The sequence below is a fragment of the Micropterus salmoides genome, unplaced genomic scaffold (genome assembly GCF_014851395.1).
Source record: "Micropterus salmoides isolate LMB-PRFRI ecotype aquatic unplaced genomic scaffold, ASM1485139v1 Ms_hic_scaffold_15, whole genome shotgun sequence".
NCBI classification, from domain to species: Eukaryota; Metazoa; Chordata; class Actinopteri; order Centrarchiformes; family Centrarchidae; genus Micropterus; species Micropterus salmoides.
Genome location: NW_024040596.1, coordinates 22,979,024 through 23,006,326, shown reverse-complemented (window position 1 = coordinate 23,006,326; position 27,303 = coordinate 22,979,024). Strand labels below are relative to the sequence as shown.

Here is a 27,303-nt window from a genome sequence, read left to right as displayed (position 1 = left end):
ATTAATAAGATATTTATTTTTTGAGGAAAAGGGACTGAAAAAATATTTATATATTATATATATATTTTTTAATGTTCTAGCTCAGATTTGTTAATTGATCCACTGTTTTTCATGTTTTGACCATAGAGTAGAGAGTTTAAAACCACAATTAACCATCTGGTTTCTTCAAGTTTCACTCAAGAGCAAAAATCGTGATATTTATCAATATCAAATGATATGAATTTTTTTTGTCGTGTTAACTTTTTTGGCCATATCGCCCAGCCCTAAGTATAAGTACATTTCAGCTTATCTTTGTGTCCTTTCTTAGGTCTCAACATTGGCCCTGTGGTTGCCGGGGTGATCGGGGCCAGGAAGCCTCAGTACGACATCTGGGGGAACACAGTGAATGTGGCGAGTCGTATGGACAGCACAGGTGTACCGGAGAGAATCCAGGTGAAGTATGACACTGACTGACTGATATTCTTGTAACATGTAATTTCGCCTTGTAAACACACTCAAAATAACTCAATTCTATAACTTTACTTTTGAAATGCACATTAGTTTTTGTCAAGAATTGTATTCTCTTGAAGACACAACACAGCAAAATTGTCGTTGATACATAAGTTTTTATACATTCTATTACTTAAATCAATACTGATAGTTTTGAACAGTTATCCCACAGGCACATCAGCTTGGCAACAACAAACATGTCCACTCAACTAAAGAACTGTCGCTCAAAATCAAACTTTATTATTAAAAAAATTCTTTCAATATAAATTTGTCTTATCCTTTCTTGTCTGCAACAAGTCCACAACATTAAAAACAAGTGGAACAATCTCAGGGCTGCTGACAGAATATTCACTTAGTTTAGAAGACAATGAACGTTAGCTCCAATCTATTTTGGTCAAGAATTTGCATAATCTCTTCCAAAACTGCCTTTCAGACATGGTTGACGGCTGGATCTGTTCAAGTTAATGAAAAGTGTTAATTAAAAATTGCCATATTGGTTTTGCTCTATCAGATGTGGGAATCATTAAAGCTTAATAACTCAAAGCTACTCTGAACAAAGATGGAAACCTTTAATTTCATCTTATTTCTTCTCCACTGCACTCTCTGAAAAACCATTTACGCAAGAGCAAATACAAACCCCTGCTTCCTAATGAACATGAAAGTGACAAAGCAACTGCACAATTATGCTGTTAACACTAGGAGATTTCATCTATTTGTGGACTATGAAATTCAGTATTTTCATACAGGCTGAGAAAACCAGTCAAAAGAGCTACTTTAGATACTTTATTTACTATCTAATTTGTTTGTAAACCATGCAGAATGATAGATGAAGCATATATAAAAATATATCATAAGAATATAAAATTATTTTTCACTTGTACTATATTTTTGTAATTTTTTAATACCTAGAATCAAATGTAAAAAGGACCAAGTCTCCAAAAAGGGACTAATATGCTGAGATACAAACACTTATCATGTAAATAAATTTTATTATAGTTTATTTCTCAGATAGTTTTTGCTTTGTTTGTGTATAACCTATACAACAACAACCTATACCTAATTATTACCAAATTATTTCTATTGGTGCCTGTCATTTTCCCCCCCTGGATTTGGTTTTCTGGCAGCTTTACATTTTGGTGAAATTGAATAAATGATAAGTTAGACATGCAGCTGAATTTATGGTGGTAAAAAAGGACACCTGCATTTAACATAAAGACAACCAAGTAAGCGATAATTTGGTGATTTGCAGGTCAAAAGATGTCCAAGTTAAAACTGGGTTCAAATTGACTGAGAAGTTAGTTTCCCAGATGGTAAGGTCACATATAACCATTGTTCCAACAGCCTTTCAGGTACTTTATTTCAAAGTACTTTGAAATATGAAATAAGTATAACTGCTTCACAATGAAATTTTGTCATGTAAAAGCAATGGTTTTATTTAAACGGTTTTAACCCAAACGTCTACACATCTTTTGACCTGCAAATCAACATATCAATGCTGACTGGGAGTCATTAGGTGCTAAACAAAAAACAAATAATAATAAACGTGAAAAAGTGGTACATGTGAACCAAAATACACCTGGCCACTCACTGTCTCTTCCTCCCTCTGTCCTCAGGTGACCGCAGACCTGAACCAGGTACTGAGCTCCTATAACTACACACTAGAGTACAGAGGTGTGGTCACAGTCAAGGGCAAAGGAGAGATGATGACCTATTTCCTCACCGGCGGACCACCTAGCAGTTAACCCCAACTTAGTGACTAATAGACACTCTGGGGTAGGCGCCTTAACTCCGCCTCTGATGTAAGGAACAGGCTCATGGACCAGGCTCATGGACTTTTGATATCTTAAGGCGGACTGAGACTGACTGAAGCTTCCCTTCTCACAGCGCCGATCCTTTATCAAACCTACTGAGACCCCAATGGGGAAGGATGAGAAAATTCCTCCTAAAGCTTAGCCTGCGGAGGATACTATGAGTGGGAGAGGCCTGGCTAGCCTGAATCTGCCATTGAGACCAAAGATCAGTGCGATTCTAGGTCCTGAAGGAAGAATGTTCTGGAAGAAATTTGATTTGCTTCAATCTGCCTGATTTTGTGATGGCTTCAGACAAACCTGCAGGACGTGAACAACATCACTTCCTCTGTTTCTCTCTGCCTTTCTCCTGCTGAAGTATATATGTACATGTAAAACGCAGACAGTTTTATGTGTATGTATATGATTTTATGTACTGTATGTAAAACACATTTTGTCTATGTTGTCATGATACAGGTACAAATCTCTGAACACTCAGCCAGCACCGCATCACTATCCCTCCTTGTGTCAATACCTGATCACGTCGGTAATTAACAGATTGATGGAGGGAGTAGGTTGTATCTAATCAGTGAAGAGTGCGTCTTACAGGTGACAAGTTCCCCCAGAGGCAGTTTTTTTTTGTAAGAACAGAGAGAAAATGCTACGCAGTGTTCACAGAAAGCTTCCCATCAGACATATAAATTCACAAACTCACACTACAGTATCAACAGCATTTACACACACAGGAAACACAAAGAGGATGTCAATGAAGAGCTTTTTCTAATCTTCGACATTTTGTATTTTGATTTCAGAACACCAAACACTATCAGATATTTTAAGATTCTATATTTTGTACATTAATATATTAGAGAGCTATCTATAAACACCAATGTGTATTCAGATGTACATACTGTATCACTTTCATGTTGGTATTTCAGAAGTCCTCACTGATGTTGCCTGGTCTTAGCGTAGCCCCACAGCTGATGTACCATTTAGTCTCAGTAGACCCCTGCCCCCATGCTCATTTATGCTCAATCAGATGGTACGACCCAATGAATGTCCAATGATCTCCAATGAGGCCTTTAATATGAACTACATACTGACGACACAGATGATGCTCATCCTGTGTACAGGGATAGATGACGCCCAGGTGGAAATTTTAACTGCAGTTATTTTCTTATCAGAGCAGTTTTCTTCAGTATTACAGCATTACTCAGCATGTCATCAGACAAACTGTCTGTAACCTGGCGGTTTCATAGATTAAAATTTTTATTGTGACCAAACATTACAGCTGGTTCTGTTTGTCTTGGCTGAGTCACAGAGTACAGTAATCAGTAAATGTCTGGACAGAGTGTCAAGGGAGAATATACTAAGAATATTGAGAAATATGGCAAATTTGTAGTTGTATATACAATAAACCGTTTCTTTTGTTAAGATATCTTATGAAAAGACCAAAATCTTACTGTTAGTTCATTTGTCACAACTTTCTGACTTCCCTATTCTATTGCTACACACACTCTGCGCCCTAGCCTATTTGTTTCTCGAGACGACAAATCTTTAAAAAACTATAAACACAGATATAACATTTGTTGAAATGAGCATTTAACATAGCTTTGGTGCACTACACTAGTGAGGATGTACTTCATCAAGACATTGTGTTCAGTGTGTTGACACAAAAGGAACTAGTATATGGAGCCTTCACTGTGCCACTGGAATAATTATAGACTTTTACAATGTTTAAAACATTTTTATTGATACATTATATATTTAATTAATTATGGCAATTAAATTTGAATTGAAATGATGCAAAAAAAACTCGAGTAAATAATTAAAAGCTAATTAAATATTAAAAAGATTGGCCAGCTGCAATGTGTTGGCCGGACTCTGGCCAATGAATCTTCTGCTACTGCTCAGTGGCTTGAACGACTATTTCTTGTATAACACAGAGGAATAAGATATATCTGGGTTTTGCTTCACAGGCAGTATTTGTTTGTAGGATCAATTGATTGATGATTTTGGTCTTTTCATGGATGTGAAAATATGTATATTAGTACCAACCTTATCTTATGTTGGTGGATTTGCTTTTAGTTTCCTGTTTAAGAAGGAAAGGATAAACTTGACACTTAATCCAAATGTTTGCTTTGAGTCTATTGGATGAAAATACTACTAAAAGTTTAAGTGTCGTCCCATTTGACTCATTGAATGCAGTGCCATCATACACCCATTTTTATACTGCTTATTTTGCAAGAATGTGCCATTAGAAAACACAACGGGTAGGAGAGTTGGCACAGATCAGAGGAGTGTAGCAATGAGGTGTCTGAGGTGGATAATTTCTTAGGTTTAAAAAGTCAGAGAAGCTCACCACCTTTTCATTTCTACAGCTGAGGATCCTCATGATGAATCTGATAAGATGACTAGGTGAGGCAGCGTCTGTGACAAAACAGCTTCAGAGACAAAACCATGGGTTGTGTTTGTTGTCATGCCAAACACTGCTGTTTTCTTGTTTTGTTTTTTTTTTACAGTCAAATAAACTCCTGAGATGTTTCACAGGTACTACCTGAATTCATCTGGATTTTTTTCTGCCTAATCTGCCTGTGTTGTCAGCTCACTATTGGATTTAGATAAATGCCTGTCTACTTTGTGCACACTGTTGTCTCAGAATACTCTTATAGAACCAAATCTCATATTTCATCCATTGTAAGAAATTATATAGCTAAAAGTGTGGGGACACCCTATGGTTTGGGCAAGGCCCTTTAGTTCCAATTCAGCGACAGACTGCAGCATACAATGATTTTATTTTTCTACAATGCTGTTATTCCAAATTTATGGTGACAGTTCAAGATGACAATTCATCTGTGCACAAAGGGTCAATAAAGAAAGGATTTTTGAATGACATGCTCAACAGTCACATATGGGTGGAAAGCTCAGATGTCTGCTTACTTTTGTCCACATAGTGTCTACTTGAAATGAGACACTTTGAGTGAGAAACTAACCCCCTTTTAAAGCTTTCTTATGCAAGTGTTTAAAAGCCTTCAGCATGACCTGGTAGTGTGAAATTTGGAGTTATTTTAAATATGTCTCACCAACAGATGGCAGCAGCACTACATTACTTTGTTTATACTGTACATGGGGTCCTTTGTCTTTTCATCATAACTGTTCATATATGATGGAAGAGATTGAAGCAAAATGCTAATGTGCTGATTAGCAGCCTGAGTGTTATTTAATCCATTACGGTTTTAAGATCTATATTTGCATAGTAATAGCAAGTTAAAATGTTGGCTATTTATTACATTGAATAAGAATGAATAAGGGCCTTGGTTAAACGCTAATACAATAATTTGTGATATACATAATTATAATAATTTAAATTAAGCATCTTTGGACAAAATTGAAGGGTTTCAGTAATGGAATAAAAGGCCACATTACTGCATCCTGTTACCCCAATAGTGTTAACTTGACTTTTCTCAGGGGAAGTCAAGAACGTGTTGGAGCAAACAACATCCTCTGAGCCTCGGGCTTAATGATTTTGACCTTTTTGAACAGCCAACCTGTGAGACGCTGACTGTGTGAGCTTTGCCACAAAGACATTATTGCTGACATTCACTTGAAACATGGAGTGCTCAATGTGCAATTTACATCTGCAGTACCAATTTGTTATTAAAATCCACATACTTTCTGCTCAGGAAAAAAAGATATCCCTGTCCCATACATCTACATCTGGAGGAAATTACTGCTCCTTATGAGGTGCCCAGAAATGACATCAATTATAATCATCATATTCATAATATCTCTTGTGCCATTACTTTTGAAAAAAAGATAAAGTGCTGCTTGAAATAAAGTGTTTCGGCTGCCTCTGAATCACGAGGCAATTGTTGCTTGTTGTTGTTCCAAAGAGAAAAAAAACTGGGGGGGGGGGAATTAAACTAAAGTCAGCAGTTTTACAAACATTTAGCAGCTCCACTGCTCATGTACCATATGCTTGAGGCTCCGGCCTCCAAGGTTAGGTAAATGTTTTCTTTACATTATAAAAGGAACTTGGACTTGAATCCAGTAATGTTCTTATTACAGGATACCTTGAATCTTGATCATTATCCATTTTTTTCACAATTACAACATGCATCACGTCATCGAATTCCTCATTAAGCCCGAGCAGTGCTATGATAAAAACACATTCATTTTTTGTTGAAGAATATCATTGCGATGGTCACAGATTTTTTTAGTGTTCAATGTTTCATAGCTGAGCTCAGAGACAATGAGTATTAATAAAAGCGTAGATATGTTGCAATTGGCCTGAAGAGGACCAGATTACATTATGATGAATCATCAATGTGTCTCCACGTCCAACAAAAAAATGGAGATAATTCAAGCACTTCTGGTCAAAATCCAGTGTTCCAACACATTTTCCATTTAATATCAAAGCCATTCTTTCCTAGAGCTTAATTTCCTGAATTTAACATTAGACAGAATTGTTCGTGATATTGTTTTGTACAAGTACTGAACTTTAAAGGGCGTGATATTACACTCTAGTGTAAAATAACACAAATTAAAATATTTGTACAACACGTACAATAAGTTTTCAGCAGTTCATCCCCAAGTGTTAAAGACCCGGAAATCACATCCGGAGAACACATTCATTTTCCATACTTGGATAAACCAGTATAAGAGCCTTGAATTTTATTGTTCCTGTTTTACACACCCACGCTACACAGATAATGTAACTGCTGTGGAAAAGCAGAATGTGAACAATCTGAGCCAGTGATACTCAAATGAGATCCACTAAAGTCTGAGCCATATTGTGAAAAGAGCTATTAGGTCATGTAGGTGTGGTACCGCTGCTGAAAAGCAGGGAACATTTAGAGAGCACAACAATCGATCATACAATGCTGACGTGTTGCAGAGGTCCCCTGACAGATCTGTAGTGCAGATGCCAGATGAACATGGAGTGGAGCTCCATGGTTACACTACTTTTGATTTTCACTTTTAACTTTTTCCAGTGACAGAGAGTGACTCAAGAACAATGAACAATAAAGTCATGACTCAATTCTCTATTCTTCTCCATTTATTTGCTATTATTTGTTGGGATGGTGCAGGAAGACAGTAAATCTTCCCATAATTCCCTGAACAAATCTCACACTGCCCTGTAACAATGAATGTGGCATTTCTTGTCTTTAATATGTTAAATATGTAACACTGTACTAATATTCATTACACAGGCAGAGGGTGAGAGACTTTGTGAGAGTTTTTGTCTTCTTAAGTGGCAGACACTACCATGTCTGAACCATGGGGCTTGGTGGGAGGAAAGGCCCACCACAGGCTGCTCAGATGACATGGGCTGCCTTTGGCCTCAACAACACAGCTTTGCATCTTTACTGCTGCCAACACAGACCTGTTTATAAACATAGTCACCTGACACTGGCATATGCTTGAGGCTGTGTGGGTGAGGAAGTAGGGTAAAAATGCTAACAGGCTGTCTGTGTCTTCTGGAACAGAAGTTACTTTACGATAACTACGCACCAGGCTGCGTTAAAATAATATGCAATCAAAACAACAAGTTAAACAAATAAAATCTGTAAATATTCATTGACCGTTGTCACCGAACAATCAGTCAATAAATAAATAGCAAAATTTACTGTCCACAAAATGACAAATATCTGCAAAATAAAGTATGATCATTGGCTCCTGAATACAGAACACACTAAACTGAAATGAGGGCCACACACACAAGGCAGCATTGCATAGTTTTAAAGCAAGACCTAACCAGAGTCCTGCACCGTGTCAGCTACACACAGGTACATGTGCAAAAAGTGCATGAAACAGGCAGAAAATAAAACACGTTTTATTGTGAGTGGGATGTGGGTGATGTAAGTGAAAGACAAAAAAACTAACACTGAACTAGAAATTGAAATTTATGTCCTGACTTGCTTGTATTTTTATGTTCATCTTTCCTAAAGTAATTTTCACAGTTTACAAGTACATTTTACTTGATTGTTTAAAATAGTGATTACTATGTGTTTAATTTTAGCTGTATGCTGTTGAACATCAATTTAGCCTTCAGGCAAGCCTGTGTGAGTTGAATTATTTGATATGTTTCACTTACTCTCTTAAATGGAAAAAACATTTTTACTTTATTGTTTAAAGTCAGTATAATTTTGGTCCTGGTACTTGAACTCTGGTACTGGAAGATATCATATTTGCATGATACATTCCTAGTAACAACTAGAGATGTATAGCCTGTGTGTTTGGTTATAAGTGTGTTTTACAGAACAGGCCGGTTTACGTGCTTGGTCAAGGAAGAGTATGGGTTTGCAAAACTGGACATATGCAGGACTCTGACCTCAACTATGGCTGCACTGAAAGTAGGAAAAGGAAATATCTTTATCAGACACTGGTGGGGAGTAGACAGCTCAAAAATCAATCCAATCCATTCCATAAATGATTGTGGCTGCAGCAGAGTTTCCTCCAAGTCCACATTGAGATGCACTGTGGTGCTGCAGGGTTGTTGGTTGTTCTTTCTGAACTGGGAGGATTGTTCTTTTGTTTCCACTTTGTTCCCAGACTGGTCAGTGCCGTCTCCGCTGCATTTCCAGGGCGTGTGTGAGACATCCGACAGAAGGTCTGTTTGTCCTTTGTGTTTAAAGTTTTTGTCAGACGTTGTAGTCTGGTGCTTTTCCCAGTGGTTGTCTAAGTCTGATCTGCAGGGTCATGAAGGCCCCCACCGCCACATGGAAGAGGATCTGCCACATGTTTCTCAGTTCATACAGATACATGTTGGACAGACAGATCAGTGCAAATGCCAGGAAGGACTTACTGTTCCTCCAGACAGAGAAGTATGCAAACAGGTAGCACTGAAAGGAAATGGCAGAGAAGAATTTGAATGCTACACACTTTGTGTGACTGACAATGACCAGTGACATGTTTTCATCATCAATGTCCTTCATGGGACAATAGATAAGAAATCTCATCTGAAAACTTTGCTCCCCCCCATCAGTCAATAATTTGTGATGTTCCATTTAATATCAGGAGCTGCACAAAATGAGCTGATGAAAATGTTTTAGAGAAAGTACTGGGGTGAAAGCCATTGAGCTTTTGCTAATGTTAGTCTAGCTGACAGGCTGCTGAGCTGTAAAGTGCAGGGCTGTTAGTCAGCCAGTGATGGGCTGCCCTTACCGCAGACTATCACTTACCTGATACAGACAGGCTGCTGTGCCGAGGAAGAAGGCAATCACATAATTAAAGTCTTCATCGTCATTCTGCAGACAGGAAGAAAAGACAGGATTTTTTAGCACTAGTCATCCATGTCTAGAGAAAGCATCAAGAAACCAATATGACAACAACATTTAGACATTCCTATATTTCTATATATTTTCCCCCCATTTAGTCTCATCTAGTTTAATAGAATATAATATGCCATTTACAGTTTCGAGGAACAGAATGGACGGGACTGGAAACACAAGCAGTTAGACAATTAGTCAGATTATCTAAACCACCACTTTATTTCAAGGTGAAACCTAAAGTGTAATGTCACTAATAATCCCTCATTGCATAAGAAAACTGTGTGCACACTAGGGGTTTGACGAGAAACTTAACCCAGAGATGAGACACGAGATTGGGTTCACAAGATCGAGATTTTAACACTATTGACGGCGCCACCACCAATTTGCATGATACATTCCTAGTAATAACTAGAGATATATAGCCCGTGTATTTGGTTATAAGTGGGTTTGTGTGTTATACATGACAGGTTGGTTTAGATGCTTAGTCAAGGGAGAGTATGGGTTTGCAAAACTGTACATATGCAGGACTGACACACTTCACTTCTCCCTAATAACTTCCCACATATTCACCCCCCCCCCCTGCGATGAGATCAGCTGTGTAAGTTAACTCATGACTGTGATGTTACAACCCAAACTCATGGCCCAACCAGGCGGAGAGCAACAAACGCACGTGTATACATATTATTAAGTCTACCTGCCTATACTCTGCTGTGCATTACATTATTGCTCCGCTGGTATTTTCCCCTTCACACTGTTTGACCGACAGTTTGGGACTGGATGTAACCGAAACTAAATGAAACACTTTTGACCAGGGACAAATCCACATGTTAACTTCAGCAGCTCTGACAAAGTGCAGCTCACAGTACCACACAGAGCAAGGCTACACCTCAGTTTTTAGATGTTTATACTGCAAAACTCTACCAGCTACGTTACCGCTCTGTCACAACGTACGCGAGAGGTTCACTCGATTACTATCACGGCGCACGCCGGTGTCGCATCAGCTGGGCGGAGTTGATTCGCCCCTCCAGTCTACGTTATCAGTTCTACATTTGGTTTTTACTTCATAAGAACATTAATGTGTGGCTTGACAGCATGTGAAAAATGTTAACTGTGTGAGTCTCGCGAGACAGCTTTTAACCTGACAAGAAATCTTGTCACACTTTAATCTTGCGAGATCTCGTGGCACAAGACACACCCAGAGTGCACACAGTGATGCAGAACACTAAATTGTAATTCATGTCTACAACGGAAAGTTTGCCTTAATTGTTAAATGCCCTCGTTAGTTGTATCATATTTGGTCAATCTCATCCTGTTTTAAGTTACTATTACCAAGACAACTGACAGCCAAAATATGAAAATAATATGTTGTATTAAACCAGAATTTCCCTTTAAGAGAAACTGAATCTGTTTGAATGTCATCTCCATTATGTCCTCACCTGTAGTATGCTCTCTATAGCGTGGACCCCTCGCAGCAGGTTCAGGCCTCCACAGAGGACACTGAGCACACAGGACACGATGCCTGGGAGAGTCACGGGGTCCAACATCTGTGTGGGAGCTGGAAGAGAGAAAGAACACGAGATTGCAGACTCAGCACAATCGTCCTTGACAAATGAAGTATAATAAATATAAAAAAATAAAATAAATCTGCTGTGCAAAGTATATAACAAAACATACACATTTAATGAAATGTATCATTCATAAAACTACTATATGCAGGATAAAAGAACAAATCCTTGAATACAAATGAAAACCAAAGCATACATTGTTTTTAAACCTGTCTTCCAGAATGTTCTGGCAGGGTAAAAAGATGGATGCGTCACTATTATCAGATCAGCATACTTCATCCCACTGGACAAAATGATTTATGCTCTCAGAGACTGGCAAGGGCAACCAACAGAGAGTGAACAAAGCGCAGAGATCTGCCCTGAAGAGGATGTCAGGGGGAACACAACAGCTCTAAGTGACCCGTGGTGGCATCGCTTTGCTTAGGGCAGCTGAGGTGTGACGGTGCGTACAAGAGCCTTGATTTCTGGAGCAACTGAGGGGTAGAGGGTCTGAGCAGTTGAGCTGTTCGACTGAGCAAAATGATATCTGACCAGCACACATACATTATCTTTAAGGCTCATTGTTTTTGTTTTACAGATTTTTAGTGCAAAACGAAAAGAGAGAATCAGATCAAACTGTTATTGACCCAGATGTTATGTCGCCACGTGTCCTGACAGTGAGGGTAGCTCAGAAAATGTTTCACAAAAGTGAAGGACAAAATGGTGATTAAAAATGCACAATTAGCTCTTTATTATCCCTAAAAAGTAATTATTAAATGATGATAACTAAAGTGTTTTGTGCTGCAAATGGTATTTTCTTAAATGCATTTTTGTATTATCCCCAGTTTTTAAAACACAAAATTACAGATTTAAAAATTAAAGAGGTTTTTGTTTGAAGTGAAAGTAATGAGCCCTTAACATTGTCCAGCAAGATAATTGTCTACAGAAAGACAGACTTCTTTTATCGGATACTGTAAGTGACCAATAAACCCATTCCAATAAATCAAGTGCAAAAGTTTGGTGCTGTCACACAGATGGGAATTCATCGTGCTACCGTACTGCACCTTTAAACATTATAAGAAGCATGTGGAAGAGTCTATGGGTTTGATGTGAACTAGTCAAAAAGCCAACAGCTCAAAAAGCGATATGAACAATGACTGGTGCAGTGGAGCACCCAGTATTGTTCCTTTTCTGGTGTAGTAGGATACAGTATATTGAGAAAATCCTCAGTGACCTCTCTCTGTCATTGTGTTACAAAGACCAGTGCCAGCAGTGTTAATAGTGCCAAGTATTGAGAGTAAGATAAGATGAGATAACACTTTATGGATCTCCAGAAGGGAAATTAAGTAGGTAGCCTATTACAATAGCAAACCTCTTTCATACTTGGGGACTGTATATGCGTGTGGCAGCAGCTCATGTCCTACCTATACCCTTGTATTTAGAGGACGTGTGCACTGAGAATCCATTGATAGCCCTCAGGTCCTCAGGGGAGAGCTGGTAGGGCGGTCGCAGCTTGATCTCTGTCTGCATGTCAGCCAAATTGATTTTGGTGGACAAAGAACGCGGGCTGTTGTAGCGCTGTTTGGTCTTCTGGATGAAGGTGTCTAATGGATGACAGTCAGCACAACAACACAGCAGTTAAAACAGTAACACAGAGAGCAAAACAAGGCCGATAAACAGATTATTTTATGTAAGAGCAGAACATTAATCACACTAACTGTGCATTCAGTCCAAATAAGAAGTGAATGTTTGGAGCAGCGCGATTTCACACAAAGTCAATGCAAAGATGTGGAGAGCCGTGATTTCTTGTCGGGCGGTGCAGAGGGGGCGCTGCCGGCGTCACGAATGGATTTCGCTTGAAAATTTGCATGATGCCAGTGTTTCCCACAGGAATATGGAAGAAAATTTTGTACATTTTAAAGTTAAATGCATTACTTTGGTTTGTGGAGGCTATCTATGAAGAACTTTGCACTCTTGTAAACAATGTTGTGCTCTAGTAAACTATTTAATCATAAACACAATGTATAGCTATAAATGGTGAACAAACAAATGTCAACAATGTATTTAATGTTTTTCCAGCAACCCTAAAATAGAATAATTAATTTTCCTTATATTTTATTGTTGTTGTTTTTTTACTTTTAATGGAAACATGTCACATGTTTTATACTTTCTGTGAATATAATTAATCTTATTTTCATTCTGTACAGACACCTTATTTTGAAAACCGGACATTGTCACATGTGTATCCTTGCGCTAAATTAATTTAGTCCGACCCAATTTGATAAATAATGTTGTATGTGGTTCTCGTATCACGTAACATGAAGATTTCATAGCCTCTCTTCAGGTAGGACTCTCATACTGCAATACTTGTCTTTGTAAATTGAGAAAATTACGTATGAATGCCTGTCAACTCGCAGTGGTCTGTTTCGGTGGATTTACCATAAAGGTTTTAATACGTGTGCACTCCAAATTTAGGCCCGGCTAGCTTAATCGCCTTCCCACAAACGAGTGACAGAAACAGACTGGTAATGTTACCGTAGTTACCTCAAAAGAAAAGTGGTTGTCTCGAGTCGGATGCCAAAGTGTCTGAGCACGCGAGCTTACAGGAGCGCGGAGCAGCGCCCACAAAACACAACGTTAGAGGTCTGATATGTTATTATGAGATGTGTAAAAATATTTTCGGTTCATTTTTGAACTATGGCGGAGCAAATTAGACTATGGCGGGCGCCATGGTCTCGTTAATTAATGGGAAACACTGTGATGCTCTGTCGCGATAGTATATCAGCTTTGAGACTGTCCAGGCGTCCCCAAGGGTGTCAGAGTGTTCTTTGGAGAGGACCTGGCAGAGTGGAGGGAGTGATCTCTGCTGGCCGACAGACAGCTGCTAAACTACGGGGAGACGTAGAGGAGAGAGCCAGGGACATGCTACAACATTTGGAGAAAGAAAAACCCGCAATCGGACTGAATTATGCTCAGACAACTACGCCGAGAGTTAACTGCTGTTATTAAATTAATTTTACTTAAATTTTTGGGATTACAACGTTCATTTATCTTCACTTGCGCTTCTCAGCAGCGAGCTGCCGTGTGTTTCCGGTTCCAGTGTTGTTGTTAGCGCCAGTAGGCACCCAGAACTCTGTTGGACTACTACTTCATATTTATTTAAAAACCGAACAAAACTGGGCATTGCTAGGGGGAAAGAAAGCGAAGAAGTGGAACTACCTGGTAAATTCAGAAAATCTGTGTCTGTTACTTGATTCCAGCAATCGTTGTACTTAGTAGTCAGTTAGCATAGCACAGACCTGATCGATCTGAACTCCATTCAGAAAATAAACATTTTAAAAGTTGTTGTTCTGCTGTCTTGGTAACAGACCTGACAAAGCATGAATTTATGTGTTTAACAAATCAACATCATATTGTAGTTATTATTTTGGCATCAGTTTGGGCCGTTTATTGCAATCACAGCAAAATGTTTATTTTGGGTTCATACAGCTGTAGTAATCGCGGGTTGTATTTATTCGCATTATCACGTTATGTGTGACACTCCGCAGTAGGAAGCGTTGCGAGGATTAAATTTGCATTTGGTCTGACTGCACAGTAACTTTGATAATTTAATTTATTGTTTAAGCCCAAAAGTTTGTATGCCAAATATTCTTCAGTTTTAACTCTTTTTTTTTTTTTACATAATTGAAGTGAATATTTTTGGGGTTTAAAATTTTGGTGGACAAACAAGCAATTTGTACATGTCCACTTGACCACTGAGATTTTGTGATTTTTCTGACATTTTACAAACTAAACAATTAATAAATTAATCAGAAAAATATTCAAGCGATTATTCAAAAACAATAATCATCAAGATATCTAGATAATCATGCACCCATACTCAGGATACACTACATGAATTGTTGTCACTTAATTTTTGATTGCAACCTTTCCCTAAACCTGCTACAGTTCAATACCTTGGGAGAACAACGCACATGTGTCATTGCTAGTTTCCGACCGATGCAGTTGACAATTTCACGCCAAGCACCCACGTTGTGTAAGAAGCAAAAGCGCCATCTGTGAGCCCATGGGTGTGTTGATCTTCAAAACAGGTGTGGTCAGGCACATTGTTGGCATACTGCTATCTTGAGGCAGCAGAAAGCAATTGCACCATTGACCAACAAAACCTGGTCTAAAGCCAATGGCACAGTATTTTTCTGCTACAGCAACAGTGGTTACAAAAAAGTAAAACATGCTCCAACACGAGCCTAATTTTGTTGGAGAAATTGGTATGTCGTCTTATTTCACAATGGATCTTTTCCCCATGTTACTGATGAACAAAGATACCCTTGCCCTTTGACTCTTAGAGACTCACATCATAAAGTTTACCATGTGACAGTTAGATGAAAAATAATTTAAACCTCCATGGAGCTCACCAAATTCAATAAAGGAGTACGGCCGCACAGCGCTGCTGATTCGTTTGGTGTCATAGGTGATGATAAACTCCTTCTGTAGCTCGTCCAGGAAGCAGAAAGCCAGCACGTTGGGGTAGTTTGCGGTGCACACCATCAGGTACCCAACACCCAGTGCGCTTGTGAAACTGAAACACACACACACGCACAAAACATTATTGCTTTTCCCTCATTTCTCTGACAGAAACTCTGGAAAACTGTAATTAGGACACCAAGCTAAATACAGTTCAGATTATAGGAAAAACATTTCCTGATTATGCTGGATGATGCTCTAAACACAGCACAAATACTATTTCAGCACATTTGTGCCTAAAATTCTCATGTTCACAGCTAATTAAACACAATACCACATTCACGTCGGCAGACACTATCTTTTGGCACTGCAGTGTTAATTGATACACAGAGCACAAATTAAATTCTTCAGATACAAAGACCTCTATATTATCTGAATAGCTCAGAGCACAATTGAGGGGAAGGCTAGTTAACACAACATCTAAATTGATGTGGAACATAAATGTTAACAGTGCAGACTGATGGGATGATTATCATGTGGCTCGACAAAAAAAATCACATAGAACATATCTGAAGAATGAGGGTGAATCTGCAGTGCCTAAAATCAAGCAACTGACTAAATCACAAATATTCGAGGAAGACGGGTGGGTACCTTACTCTCATATGGTGCAATGATTGTTAATTTTGTGGCCTCTAACATCACAATTAGTACACACCATCAAGTTGGTTGTGTCAATACTGATGTGAGCGTATTACAAACATTACGACCACAGTCAGTAAGTACGTAAAGTTCACTTATTGTAGCACCTTTCAAGAGCAGGCATCACAAAGTGTGTCACAATAAAAGACAGAAGAAACAGAAGATTCAACGGGTCCAAAGGGACAGAATTTTTAAAAAACATTAGGAGCCACAACTTCAAAGGCACAGTCTCCAATAGTTTTATGCCTAGAGGGAGGAACAACCATCAAGCCCTGATCAGAAGACCTCAGACATCTAGTAGTGATATAGGGCATTAGTGGATTACTGATGCCAGAAGTTGCCTGACTAGAATCTTGAACTGTAATCTGAATTTGATGGGGAAATCAAGATTGGTGTCACAAGACCTTTTTAGAGTCAAATATCTATGTTCAGATTCGAATACTGCGTCACCCCCTCTGCCATCCTACTAGTGGAATCTGTTTCCCATCATTTTGAAAGTCAGGATGCACAGACCAACAGTGCCTCTAATAGTTTACCGATACCATAATACTATTCCATAGTCGCAGGGAACTATTCAACATGACTGAATAGTTGTAATGTGCTAGCTTTGCCTGTGTTACTTTTTCCAGAAATTTGGCCCCAAACTGTAGTTGGGTTAACTGGTTTCTTAGACTACTTTAGCCTAGCTCTTAGCTGGTAACGTATAGCCAAATATAATCTCTACAGACCTATCTTAATTTTAGCACTGTGCCAGTGTTGGAGAGAGTAGTGAAGTGCATAGTTGGCAACTGCTGATGAAGAATGGTAGCGAGACATTGTGGTGGCGTTCATACAGAAACCTTATTTCCTCTGCAGCAGCGAAAACAATACAGAACCTTAACGCTATTAGACTGCAACCTGAGCATCCAGCCCATCTTATAGCACTGTAACCAAACGGAACAAGCCAGTAAAACCAAAGGAAAATATTTTATTTAAGACGATAGTTGCATTAACTACAGTGTTTCACATACATTGATTCATTTGTGGCAAAATTCATTGTAAAGCAGTGCACGAAACACTGTAGTCTATCTATGTTCTTAAAACAACGCTGTTATTCCCACCGTCAAATAAGTTATTAGCAAGCAAGGAGCCTAGCTAATAAGGATAGCTATGTTAACGTTAGAATACAGTGAGGTTGTCAAGTTAGCATGCTATACATTGCTGCTAGTTAATATCTACTGCTAGTGCAATATCCCCCACATGCGCCACAGTTACACTATCATTCTGTAGGAAACACTTAAACTATTTGATTTTTAATCATTTATTTACTATTTGAAAATCATGAGCCATCCCTATACAATATCAGAAAATACTGTCTGTCACTGTTGAGTAAAAAGATAAAAAGTTGATTGGACATTGTACTAAGGTACAACTAGTATAAGCGATGATAAATGAGTTACAGCATGAATATGTTAAAATATTGTATTCTATTTAAGATCAGTGCAGATCCTTTAGGTACAGTATATTCTAAATCCCAATATAACAGGAACGATATACTGGGCTTGGAATGATAAAACAAGTAAACCTGCATTCAAAAATGTCAAAATAAAGTTAGTTATTAAGGTTGCAATATATCAATGAGTCATTTTCATGCAGAATGATACTTGGAATGTCCTCCTGCTCATGACACAGAAATATAATAAAACAAAAGCCTTTAAAGGGCCCAGAATATCACCAAACAGATTAACCTGCGACTTTAAACACGGCCTGTCTCATTCTAATCTTCACTGTCTTCTGACCTTCTCTTCTTCCAATGCTCCATGGTCTCATTGATTAAAGAGACTCTTATCAAAGGAAACTCTTGGTTGCTAAAAGGTATAGCTGGCTAATTGATGCCCGATACGGAGTTTCTTTTGAGCTCATGTTCTCTGTTTAAGACTAATTAGCTCTTAACAAACAGTGCTTGAGAGAATTTTAAAGCATTTCCCTGAGCACCAGCGGGGCTTTCAGAAATGGTTTAACACCTTAAATTAAGGCCTAGCTGTCAAATCACTCACATTAAAAAGCATTTACAATCAAAGTTGTGTTAAAAAGTAAGAAAATTTGTCTGCACTATACTGTTAAATCACCCAAAAGAGGCAGAAAAGTGTCTACATCTGTAAAGTTCTAATCTCTAAACTGTATTTGATACCTTGAATTGAAAATATGTTAAGTGAATGAACTCATGGTCATAAAAATACTGTTGTTATCTAGCAAGTTATCCAAATTTAACAGGGTGTACATGGGCTTATTGTGGTTGTTAAATTAATGTGTGGTTTGAATGTAAAGGGTCCCTTTAAAATTACAAAACATTTGTAATTTAAAATCAACATCACATATGACCTACTTGACATTGTATGGTCCACTCTTAAGCGTGCAGCGGTCAGGGAACTGGCTGAGTTTTTTGGAAAGACCTTTGAGGTGCTTCTTGGTTTCTTGAAGCTCTTTGTCCTGCTCATAGTCAGTGGATGCAGAAAGAGGCAGGCCATCCCCAACCCGAACCACAGAGGCAAACAACACCATCGACATCTTATAGCTCTGGCAGTCTCACTGAAGCCCTGTAAACAGATGTCCAACATGGAAGAAAGCTTTATCGAGATTGTAGCAAGAATATGTTGACTATCCAATGTTGCTGATCAATAAAAGGCCCTCAATTCAGTCCATGTTGTGTGTCAAATAATTAACCATGCATTTTGTTCAAATGCATGTCTATACATTTAGATTTAAATAAAATGTGTTGAATCTGAAAAAAAACTGGTCATGGTGTGAGATCTGAAATATTTGATATAAGTGTTGAAACAACACAAAAAAAATGAATTCACAACTATTTTGATAATTGATCATCTATTAACCAAAAAACATCATTATCAATATTCAACATTTTTTCTTAGCATCTCTGCAATAAGTGTGCAACGTTAGGTTTGCAGGCCCTTTATGGGTGGGTCCAATCACAATATCCTAATATGTATAATTATAGTCCTCTTTTGCCCCAAAGACAAGCTGCTTTAGTGGCTCTTATTCACGCTGCTATGTGCTAATATTGCTTATATTGTGTTTTCCCCCTTTGTGTGTTTTGCAAATTAATTTCCTGCCTAAGTGACATTTCCTCAAGAACCACAAACCTGGCTGTGAAGAGTGATTTTTTTTTTTTAAGCCCAACCCATAGTTGTGTCAAAACATGTCTAAAAATTGGAATCTTTTATATGCTGTTGTGATAGCACTTAAAAAATGAGGAGCACTCAAAGTGTGTTTAGTAAGTAAAGAGATTTTCAAAAGCATTACTTTATTAGACACCCACAGCACAAGGGAAAGTCAAGGGAGTTCTTCCAGAACAAAAGCAGAAAACTTCAAAAGAAAGTGTTTTGGTTGAGAGACTACATGTTTTGCTGGTGCGGTTTTTTCCAGAGCTGTTCATGGCTGCAGAACAGTGTGTATTTCTCCTCTTACCAGTTGGTTACTTAACAAACTCAGTCACTGCTTTTCAATGATAAAAATGTTCTTTACTAGAATTCATCTTAAAGTAAATGTTTTATTTTGATTAAAGTGTAGGTCTTAATTGACAATAGATTAATAAATATATATTATGTCGCTTGATTACGTACACGTGTGCTTGGATCTCTGGGACACACACTAAACTTCTATTTTGGTGGCACAATTAAAATGTCTAAGAGCTTCTGCTGCTCCAGGTAATGAAACAGAACCTGTCGGTTGTGCTAACGTGAGAACCATGGACAGCTCCTCAGAATAAATGAAGGGGCGTTGAGAGGCTTGACTGAATTCAGTCGCGACGTGCTTTCACCGCACAAGTGACAAAACGTAAACATTAAATAGCTTTAAAGCTAACTCAAGAGTTTGACATTACTGCCTGCCTTAATTAACTAAAAGAACAGCAACACATTACTACGACGGTTTGAAAGAGGTAAGGCGTTTATGCTAATAGCTACCTTAACGTTACCTTAGTTGATTATTTAGCATTACAGTTAGCTACATCTGTTGATATAACGTTAACCTCAAATGAACGTTTGGCGCATTAGCTACAAGTTTCGTGTTGATGGACGTTTATTTTTAATGTAAGCGACCAACTAACATAATGAGAAAACTAGCCAATAAGCTAGCGACCCCAGACCAGGGTAACGTTAGCCAGCTAGCTACAGTTAGCAGCTAACGTTAACTACATTAGCCTGTTCGCCAGCATTCCCTTTCAGCTAACGTTCGCAGGCTATGGAGCTAAAAGCTAGCTACTTTGCATACCCACTACTCAGGGCAAATGTAGAAGCGAACCTGAACAAAGCACACACGTCCGACAAACTGAGATAGTTAGTTGGGTATTTAATACCTGGTAAACGAGTGTAGCATCATATGGACATCTGTTATATGCAGGTATGAAACTGTGCAGAGAGCAGATCACAAACAGCGGTGATGGTTCTTTACGTTTACGTGGCTTTTCCGCTGTGCATTGTGGGTAAAGGTGACCTCAGGGCCACAGAAAAAAATAAAACAACAAAAATGCTCTGTTGTAATAAAACAACAAGGGTGTTCTGATTTTTTTTCCATTTATCTTTTTTTTTAAATTATTTTTCACTCGCTTAACTTTTGGTTACACATTGCCTTATTAATCTATTAACGTTAGTGTTTGTGCCTTATATAAAGTTGGTTTTATTTTTGAATGTTTAGACCTGTAGGTCTTAAACTTTTTAACGTCAAGGAACCCTAAACTGATCATGGACCCCCATTTCATAAGATTTTGTCTAAGGATCTAACTGATAGGATTTTGGCTCTTAGATGTTTTTTTTACAGAAAGTGAATGAAAACCATGACCAAAATTGTCATATATATAATATCACTGTGTTACTTAGGGATGGAATTGTAGTGAAAGTAAATAATTCCCCTTTTTGCTGGGGACCCTCTGGAACCCCATTAAGGACCCCACTTCAACCACTGGTTTATGCTGACCAGTCAAATCAATTGTTTAAACAAATTATTGTCCCTAATGGGTACATGGTACATTCAAAAAAGCTATTGTACCAATTTTCAGTTTCTTCAAAATACAGCTAATAGTTTGTGTTGGACTGCATGCCTTTGTCTTTTTTTCCTTAGAGTCTCTAAAAACAAAAGATAATACAAAGAGTTAGCTGATAATTTTTATTTATTTATGTCCATATTTAATTATTTTTCCTTTAGTCAGTGTTTTGTCTTGTAATGTTATTGTTCTTTCAATAATTGTCTTTAATTTTTCAAATAATAATCGCAGAAGCAATTTTGTTCTAACTATTATATATGCTATTGTAATGTTTATATTACCATTATTGATTTTTCGATATTACTTCAGCAATACACACCCTAAATACCACTTTTCTACACAAAGTTACACAATAAAGTGGAAAGAATAAAATTAAATGGACAGCATAAAATGAAACAAAACATGAAAAAACAAGAATAAGAGTAGGTGGTAAAAGAGATAATATACTGTAATACATTTTAACAAAATAATATTAAATAAATATTTTATATTAGTACTGTTTATAGTCCAACAAGGTTGGTAGACAGTAAATAGTGTGCTACTGCAGTATACTAATTACTCTTTAACTGAGATTACTAATATTCATGAGCTTTGTAATAGATACTATGTTTCATAATTTATTTTCACTACATTTTGGTTATCTTTTTATTCTGATCTCCACTTGCTCCAGTTGCCATTTTCCCACTGAAAGCCAGAAACAAATTAAATCTACTCCCAAGCATCTGATGCTGAGATCTTTTTTTAATGTTAAAATTAAAATAACATCAAAAATGAATAATGCGTACCCAGAGCCTGCCAAGTTTTAGTGCTCCACTCAGACCTAAAATAGGCCATTCACTGGCATCAGCATTTCCCCCCCTATTTTCATACATTTCTGTTAGAATATGGAAGAAAACACATTTGCGGCTAGAGGAAATAAAAACAACAATACGGAGACGGTTAGTGGCCTCATCCTTCACACATGAGCCCAGGCAATGTGTCAACCTGAAGGGACCTCCTCAATATCCTCATGGCCTGTGTGTGTGTGTGTTTGGGAAAGAGCGGGAGAAAGAAAGACACGCAGACGGAAAGTAGATGATGGATGTCTGCTGCTGCTGACAAGTTGATGAATAGCCACAGGTCTCGGTAAGTGTTTAGTGCAGAGAATGTCAGGTGTGAGGACGGCAGTGGCGTCATTCACAGTGACACAGTTTAAACAGAGGTGCACACACATCAGCATTCAAATGCATCACCACAAATTGTCTCTTTCCCTGGATGTCATCATTATACATTTCAACTTTGAACCTCAGGAATTCCTGACAACTATGACATATCTAAAAATATACCTGCAGAACATTCTTCTGGTTCAATCGCATGATTTTGACACTTTTACAGGAAATTCATGAAATGTGATTTTTAAGGACTACCTGTCTTGGGTGAGAATCAATATGATGACATGGTAAAAAGTCTGAAACCTCAATAGTTGTTCTTGGGAGACTGCATTGTTATTACAGCTAGACATATCAAGCAACATACTGACAATTACATTAAGTTTGTTCTCTGAGTAGGGCTCAAAAGAAGGCCATGGGGTCATGAAAATGATGCAGAAAAACTATTCCACACAGTTATTACTTTTAGGCTGGATTATTGCAATTCCTTATTATCAGGCTGCCTGAATAGGTCCCTTAAGACTCTCTAGCTTATTCCGAATGCTACGGCACGTGTACTGACAAGAATCAGAAAAAGAGATCATAATTCTCCTGTATTGGCTTCTCTGCACTGGCTCCCTGTAAAATCCTTCTGCTCACCTACAAAGTCCTTAATGGTCAGGCACCATTGTAGCTTAAAAAGCTTATAGTACCTTATTACGCCACAAAACACTGGGCTCCTAAAATATAGGGTTCATTGTGGTTCCTAGACTCTCCAAAAGTAGAATGGGAGCCTTCAGCTGTCAAGCTCCTCTACTGTGCAATCAGGCCCCAGTTTGGGTTTGGGAGGCAGACACCATCTCCACATTTAAGAGTAGAATACTTTCCTCTTTAATAAAGCTTATAGTTAGAGCTGGCTCAGATGAGCCCTGAAGTTATGCTGCTATAGGCCTAGACTGCAGGGAGACTTCACATGATGTACTGAGCTCCTCTCTCCTCCTCTCCATCTGTATGCATTCTTATCCTATTAATGCATGTTACTAACTAGCCTTCTTCCCTCATCTGTAGTTTTCTCATCCCTCTCCTCTCTCTTTCTGTTGCTTGCTTGCATTTCTCTCTGTGGAGCTGTAGAGTCTGGATTTTGGTTTCAAGCCACCTACTGCCCCTGTGTTTCTATTATTAGTTCTATTATTGTTATTATTAATATTAATCATTTTCAATACTATTATTAATTTTGATTGATATCTTTATTACTACCACCATTACAATTGTTTTATATCTATATGTGGGACTTAGCTACAGTGTTCTCTCTTTCTCCCCCTTCCTGTCCCCCCAACTGGTCAAAGCAGATGGCCATCTTGAGTCTAGGTTCTGTTCGAGGTTTCTACCGGTTAAAAGGGTTTGGGTCGTATTATACAATTTTTCTCGATTGCTTAAACACTATAACCAGGTTATTGAACTAAAAACTCAATTTTTCAAAAAGCACACCCGTTTCTCTAAACTCTACACACAAATTCCTTCATTTCTCATTGCCTACACAATGTGATCATTTAGAAAGCACTAACAATCAATATTGTTCACTCAAATCAGCACAGGTTGAGCTTAACACAGTTACCCAGGTGGAAACACAGCCTAAGACTCATAATTGATAACACAACATCCAGAACCTTCAATAGATAGATAAAAGGGCCAGAGTCAGTTCATTCAGTTTTGGAAAAATGGATCCAGAGAAATGTGAAGGAAGAGGTAGAGGACACCATGGAGGAGGAAGAGCAGTAGAGAGAGGAGGAAGAGGTGAAGGAAGAGGAAGAGTAGTTGGAGGAGGAGTAGAGAGAGGAGGAGGAGATGGAAAAAAAAGAGTAGGAAGAGGAAGTGGTGGAGGACAAGAATCTCTGGCCTGTCCCAGACCAAAGACAAGATGCTGGGGCAGAATAATCTGTTGTACCGTACAGTACACTAAGGAATAAAGAATGTGCAAATGTACATTTGTTGTTTCTTTTGTTGTGTTCTTCAAAGACAACGGTTCGTTGTAACTCAATTATTTGCTCAACCTCTCAACAGGAATACAATTTCCACGACATTCATCATGTGAAAAGGTTTTTGAGGGGAAGAACCACGAGTAACATTATTATAACCAGTTTTTGTAGTATTGTTTTGCATTAATCTCACCAGTGTGTAAGACTGTGTTGTAGTGCGTGTGTTTTTAAGGGCTTGTGTGTAATGTCTAATCATATTTTGCAACATTTCAATATATTCAACAGTTAATAGATCAAATCGTGTCTGTATGAGTATTTGACCCAGTTCTTATAAAAAAAATATCAATTGACAAATGAGATATGATACAGCTTTTTCTGCATTTATTTGCAGAAACATATTGTGTTTGGTTGTTAAACACAGAGCTATTCCTTTAAAGGCCTGTTCATTTTCCCATGATGCATGATTTGACATTTTCATGGCACACTTCTGATGGATTTCCTCGACTATAATTGACCAATTTCTATCAATAAAAAGGGATGTTGTTCTTCTCAGTGTTGACTGACAACTCCATTGAGCACAGAGAATGATACTATACATCTTTCAGCGATGGATGAAAATCATTTTGATCACTGCCTTGTGAGAAACAAGCTAAAGAAAATCTTTATCTCTCCCAAGCAGACACTCCAGGTCTATTTGTTTAATTGACTTCTGGTGTTTGAAGCAATTTGTCCACAAGATGGAATAAAAATAATGGGCTGGAACAAAAGTATGTACAAAAAAAGATCCTAAAAAACTACAACAGAAAGTTGCTTGTGATGATGCATCTGAAAAACGGGTCAAGTTTGGGCATTTATAAAAAATTAACATAATGATGACACAAAGAAGCAGAGGTGAGGTAGAGGACAGGCAGGTAGATGAAGGCAGAGCACAGAATGACATCAGAGAGATAAAATCATGAACAGCCCAAAACACAGTTATCCATAAAGGGAAATGGCCTCTGTTAAGGGTACTTGAATCCGAGAAGACCTTGACTTTGTATTAACAACCCTGTGTCCTGCATTTGTTATGCTAATTTTGTACAGGTTAAAATGCTTGAGCCTCCCCTTCAAGAAAACCCACAAAGAAGCAAAGCATCCAGGCATTACAAAAGCGCTCCACCTTTTTGAAAATCCTCTAAAGTGAAATTGGGTTTGAGAGGGTATTTCTGTGCTCACAGGCATTAATCAGCCTGCTGTAGCTCAACACTAAACGCACCACAACAACAGCACTTCATCTACACAGACCTGTAGACTGCAAACACTGAACATAAGAAACTTCAGTCTCACTCTACAGCTTAGAGAGAGCCTTGAGGTGGGCGCTATGTGAACTGAACTCCACAGAGGGTTTCCCAGGCCCCATGCTTGTCACCTTGAAAAAGCAGAAGGTCAGGCAGTGCAGTAATGACAAAACATTATAAAAGCCATCAGTGTCAGATCTGCTGAGTGATGCTTGTGGTCCAGTTGTTTCCTTTCAAAGATGCAGAACTGAGAAGAAAATAAAAAAAGAGGGCAATAAATAAAAGTGAAGGTCACAAAAACTGCTTTCACCAGTACTGTCCATCAACCCAGCGACCTGACAAGGTGAACTTCTATTTACAGGTGCTGGTCATATAATTAGAATATCATCAAAAAGTTGATTTATTTCAGTAATTCCATTCAAAACTTGAAACTTGTATAATGTATACATTCATTCCACACAGACTGATATATTTCAAATGTTCATTCCTTTAAATTTTGATGATTATAACTGACAACTAAAAAAAAACCCAAAATCAGTATCTCAGAAAATTAGAATATTGTGAAATATTGTGGTGCCACACTCTAATCAGCTAATCAACTCAAAACACCTGCAAAGGCCTTTAAATGGTCTCTCAGTCTAGTTCTGTAGGCTACACAATCATGGGGAAGACTGCTGACTTGACAGTTGTCCAAAAGACGACCATTGACTCCTTGCACAAGGAGGGCAAGACACAAAAGGTCATTGCTAAAGAGGCTGGCTGTTCACAGAGCTCTGTGTCCAAGCACATTAATAGAGAGGCGAAGGGAAGGAAAAGATGTGGTAGAAAAAAGTGTACAAGCAATAGGGATAACCGCAACCTGGAGAGGATTGTGAAACAAAACCCATTCAAAAATGTGGGGGAGATTCACAAAGAGTGGACTGCAGCTGGAGTCAGTGCTTCAATAACCACCACGCACAGACGTATGCAAGACATGGGTTTCAGCTGTCGCATTCCTTGTGTCAAGCCACTCTTGAACAAGACACAGCGTCAGAAGTGTCTCGCAAAGACAAAAAGGACTGGACTGCTGCTGAGTGGTCCAAAGTTATGTTCTCTGATGAAAGTAAAGTTTGCATTTCCTTTGGAAATCAAGGTCCCAGAGTCTGGAGGAAGACAGGAGAGGCACAGAATCCACGTTACTTGAAGTCCAGTGCAAAGTTTCCACAGTCAGTGATGGTTTGGGTTGCCATGTCGTCTGCTGGTTTTGGTCCACTGTGTTTTCTGAGGTCCAAGGTCAACGCAGACCCAACAAAAAGAAGCAGAAGAGCTGAAGGCCACTATCAGAGCAACCTGGGCTCTCATAACACCTGAGCAGTGCCACAGACTGATGGACTCCATGCCACGCTGAATTGCTGCAGTAATTCAGCAGCAAGTATTGAGTGCTGTACATGCTCATACTTTTCGTGTTCACAATTAAATGAAATAAACATTTGGAATATATCATCTGTGTGGAATGAATGAATAAATATAATATCCAAGTTTCACTTTTTGATGATATTCTAATTATATGACCAGCACCTGTATTTCATTGTGCCAGCATGGCCTGGTGTGGCTGGGGTATTTTAGCACTGCAATGCTTTGAGCTAAAT

General features: G+C 38.4%; 2 protein-coding genes across 4 annotated transcripts in view; one reads left to right on the top strand and one right to left on the bottom strand.

The window, feature by feature from the left end:
- Positions 1-4,838, top strand: part of adcy5 (adenylate cyclase 5) — an 89,849-nt gene extending 85,011 nt beyond the window's left edge. For all 3 annotated transcript variants that reach the window (XM_038721090.1, XM_038721091.1, XM_038721089.1), the window contains 2 exons: positions 308-432; positions 2,103-4,838. In XM_038721090.1, coding sequence (XP_038577018.1) covers positions 308-432; positions 2,103-2,231 — 254 coding nt within the window. In that variant the 3' untranslated portion in view covers positions 2,232-4,838. The remainder of the gene's footprint in view (positions 1-307; positions 433-2,102) is intronic.
- Positions 4,839-6,658: 1,820 nt separating this feature from the next.
- sec22a (SEC22 homolog A, vesicle trafficking protein) lies at positions 6,659-20,745 on the bottom strand. The gene is made up of 7 exons (XM_038721092.1): positions 20,612-20,745; positions 18,623-18,833; positions 15,510-15,673; positions 12,519-12,698; positions 10,987-11,105; positions 9,461-9,526; positions 6,659-9,121 (listed from the first exon to the last, which is right to left on the bottom strand). The coding sequence occupies exons 2-7, from the start codon at positions 18,802-18,804 to the stop codon at positions 8,921-8,923; spliced, it is 912 nt and encodes a 303-aa protein (XP_038577020.1). The 5' UTR covers positions 18,805-18,833; positions 20,612-20,745; the 3' UTR covers positions 6,659-8,920.
- Positions 20,746-27,303: the final 6,558 nt, after the last annotated feature.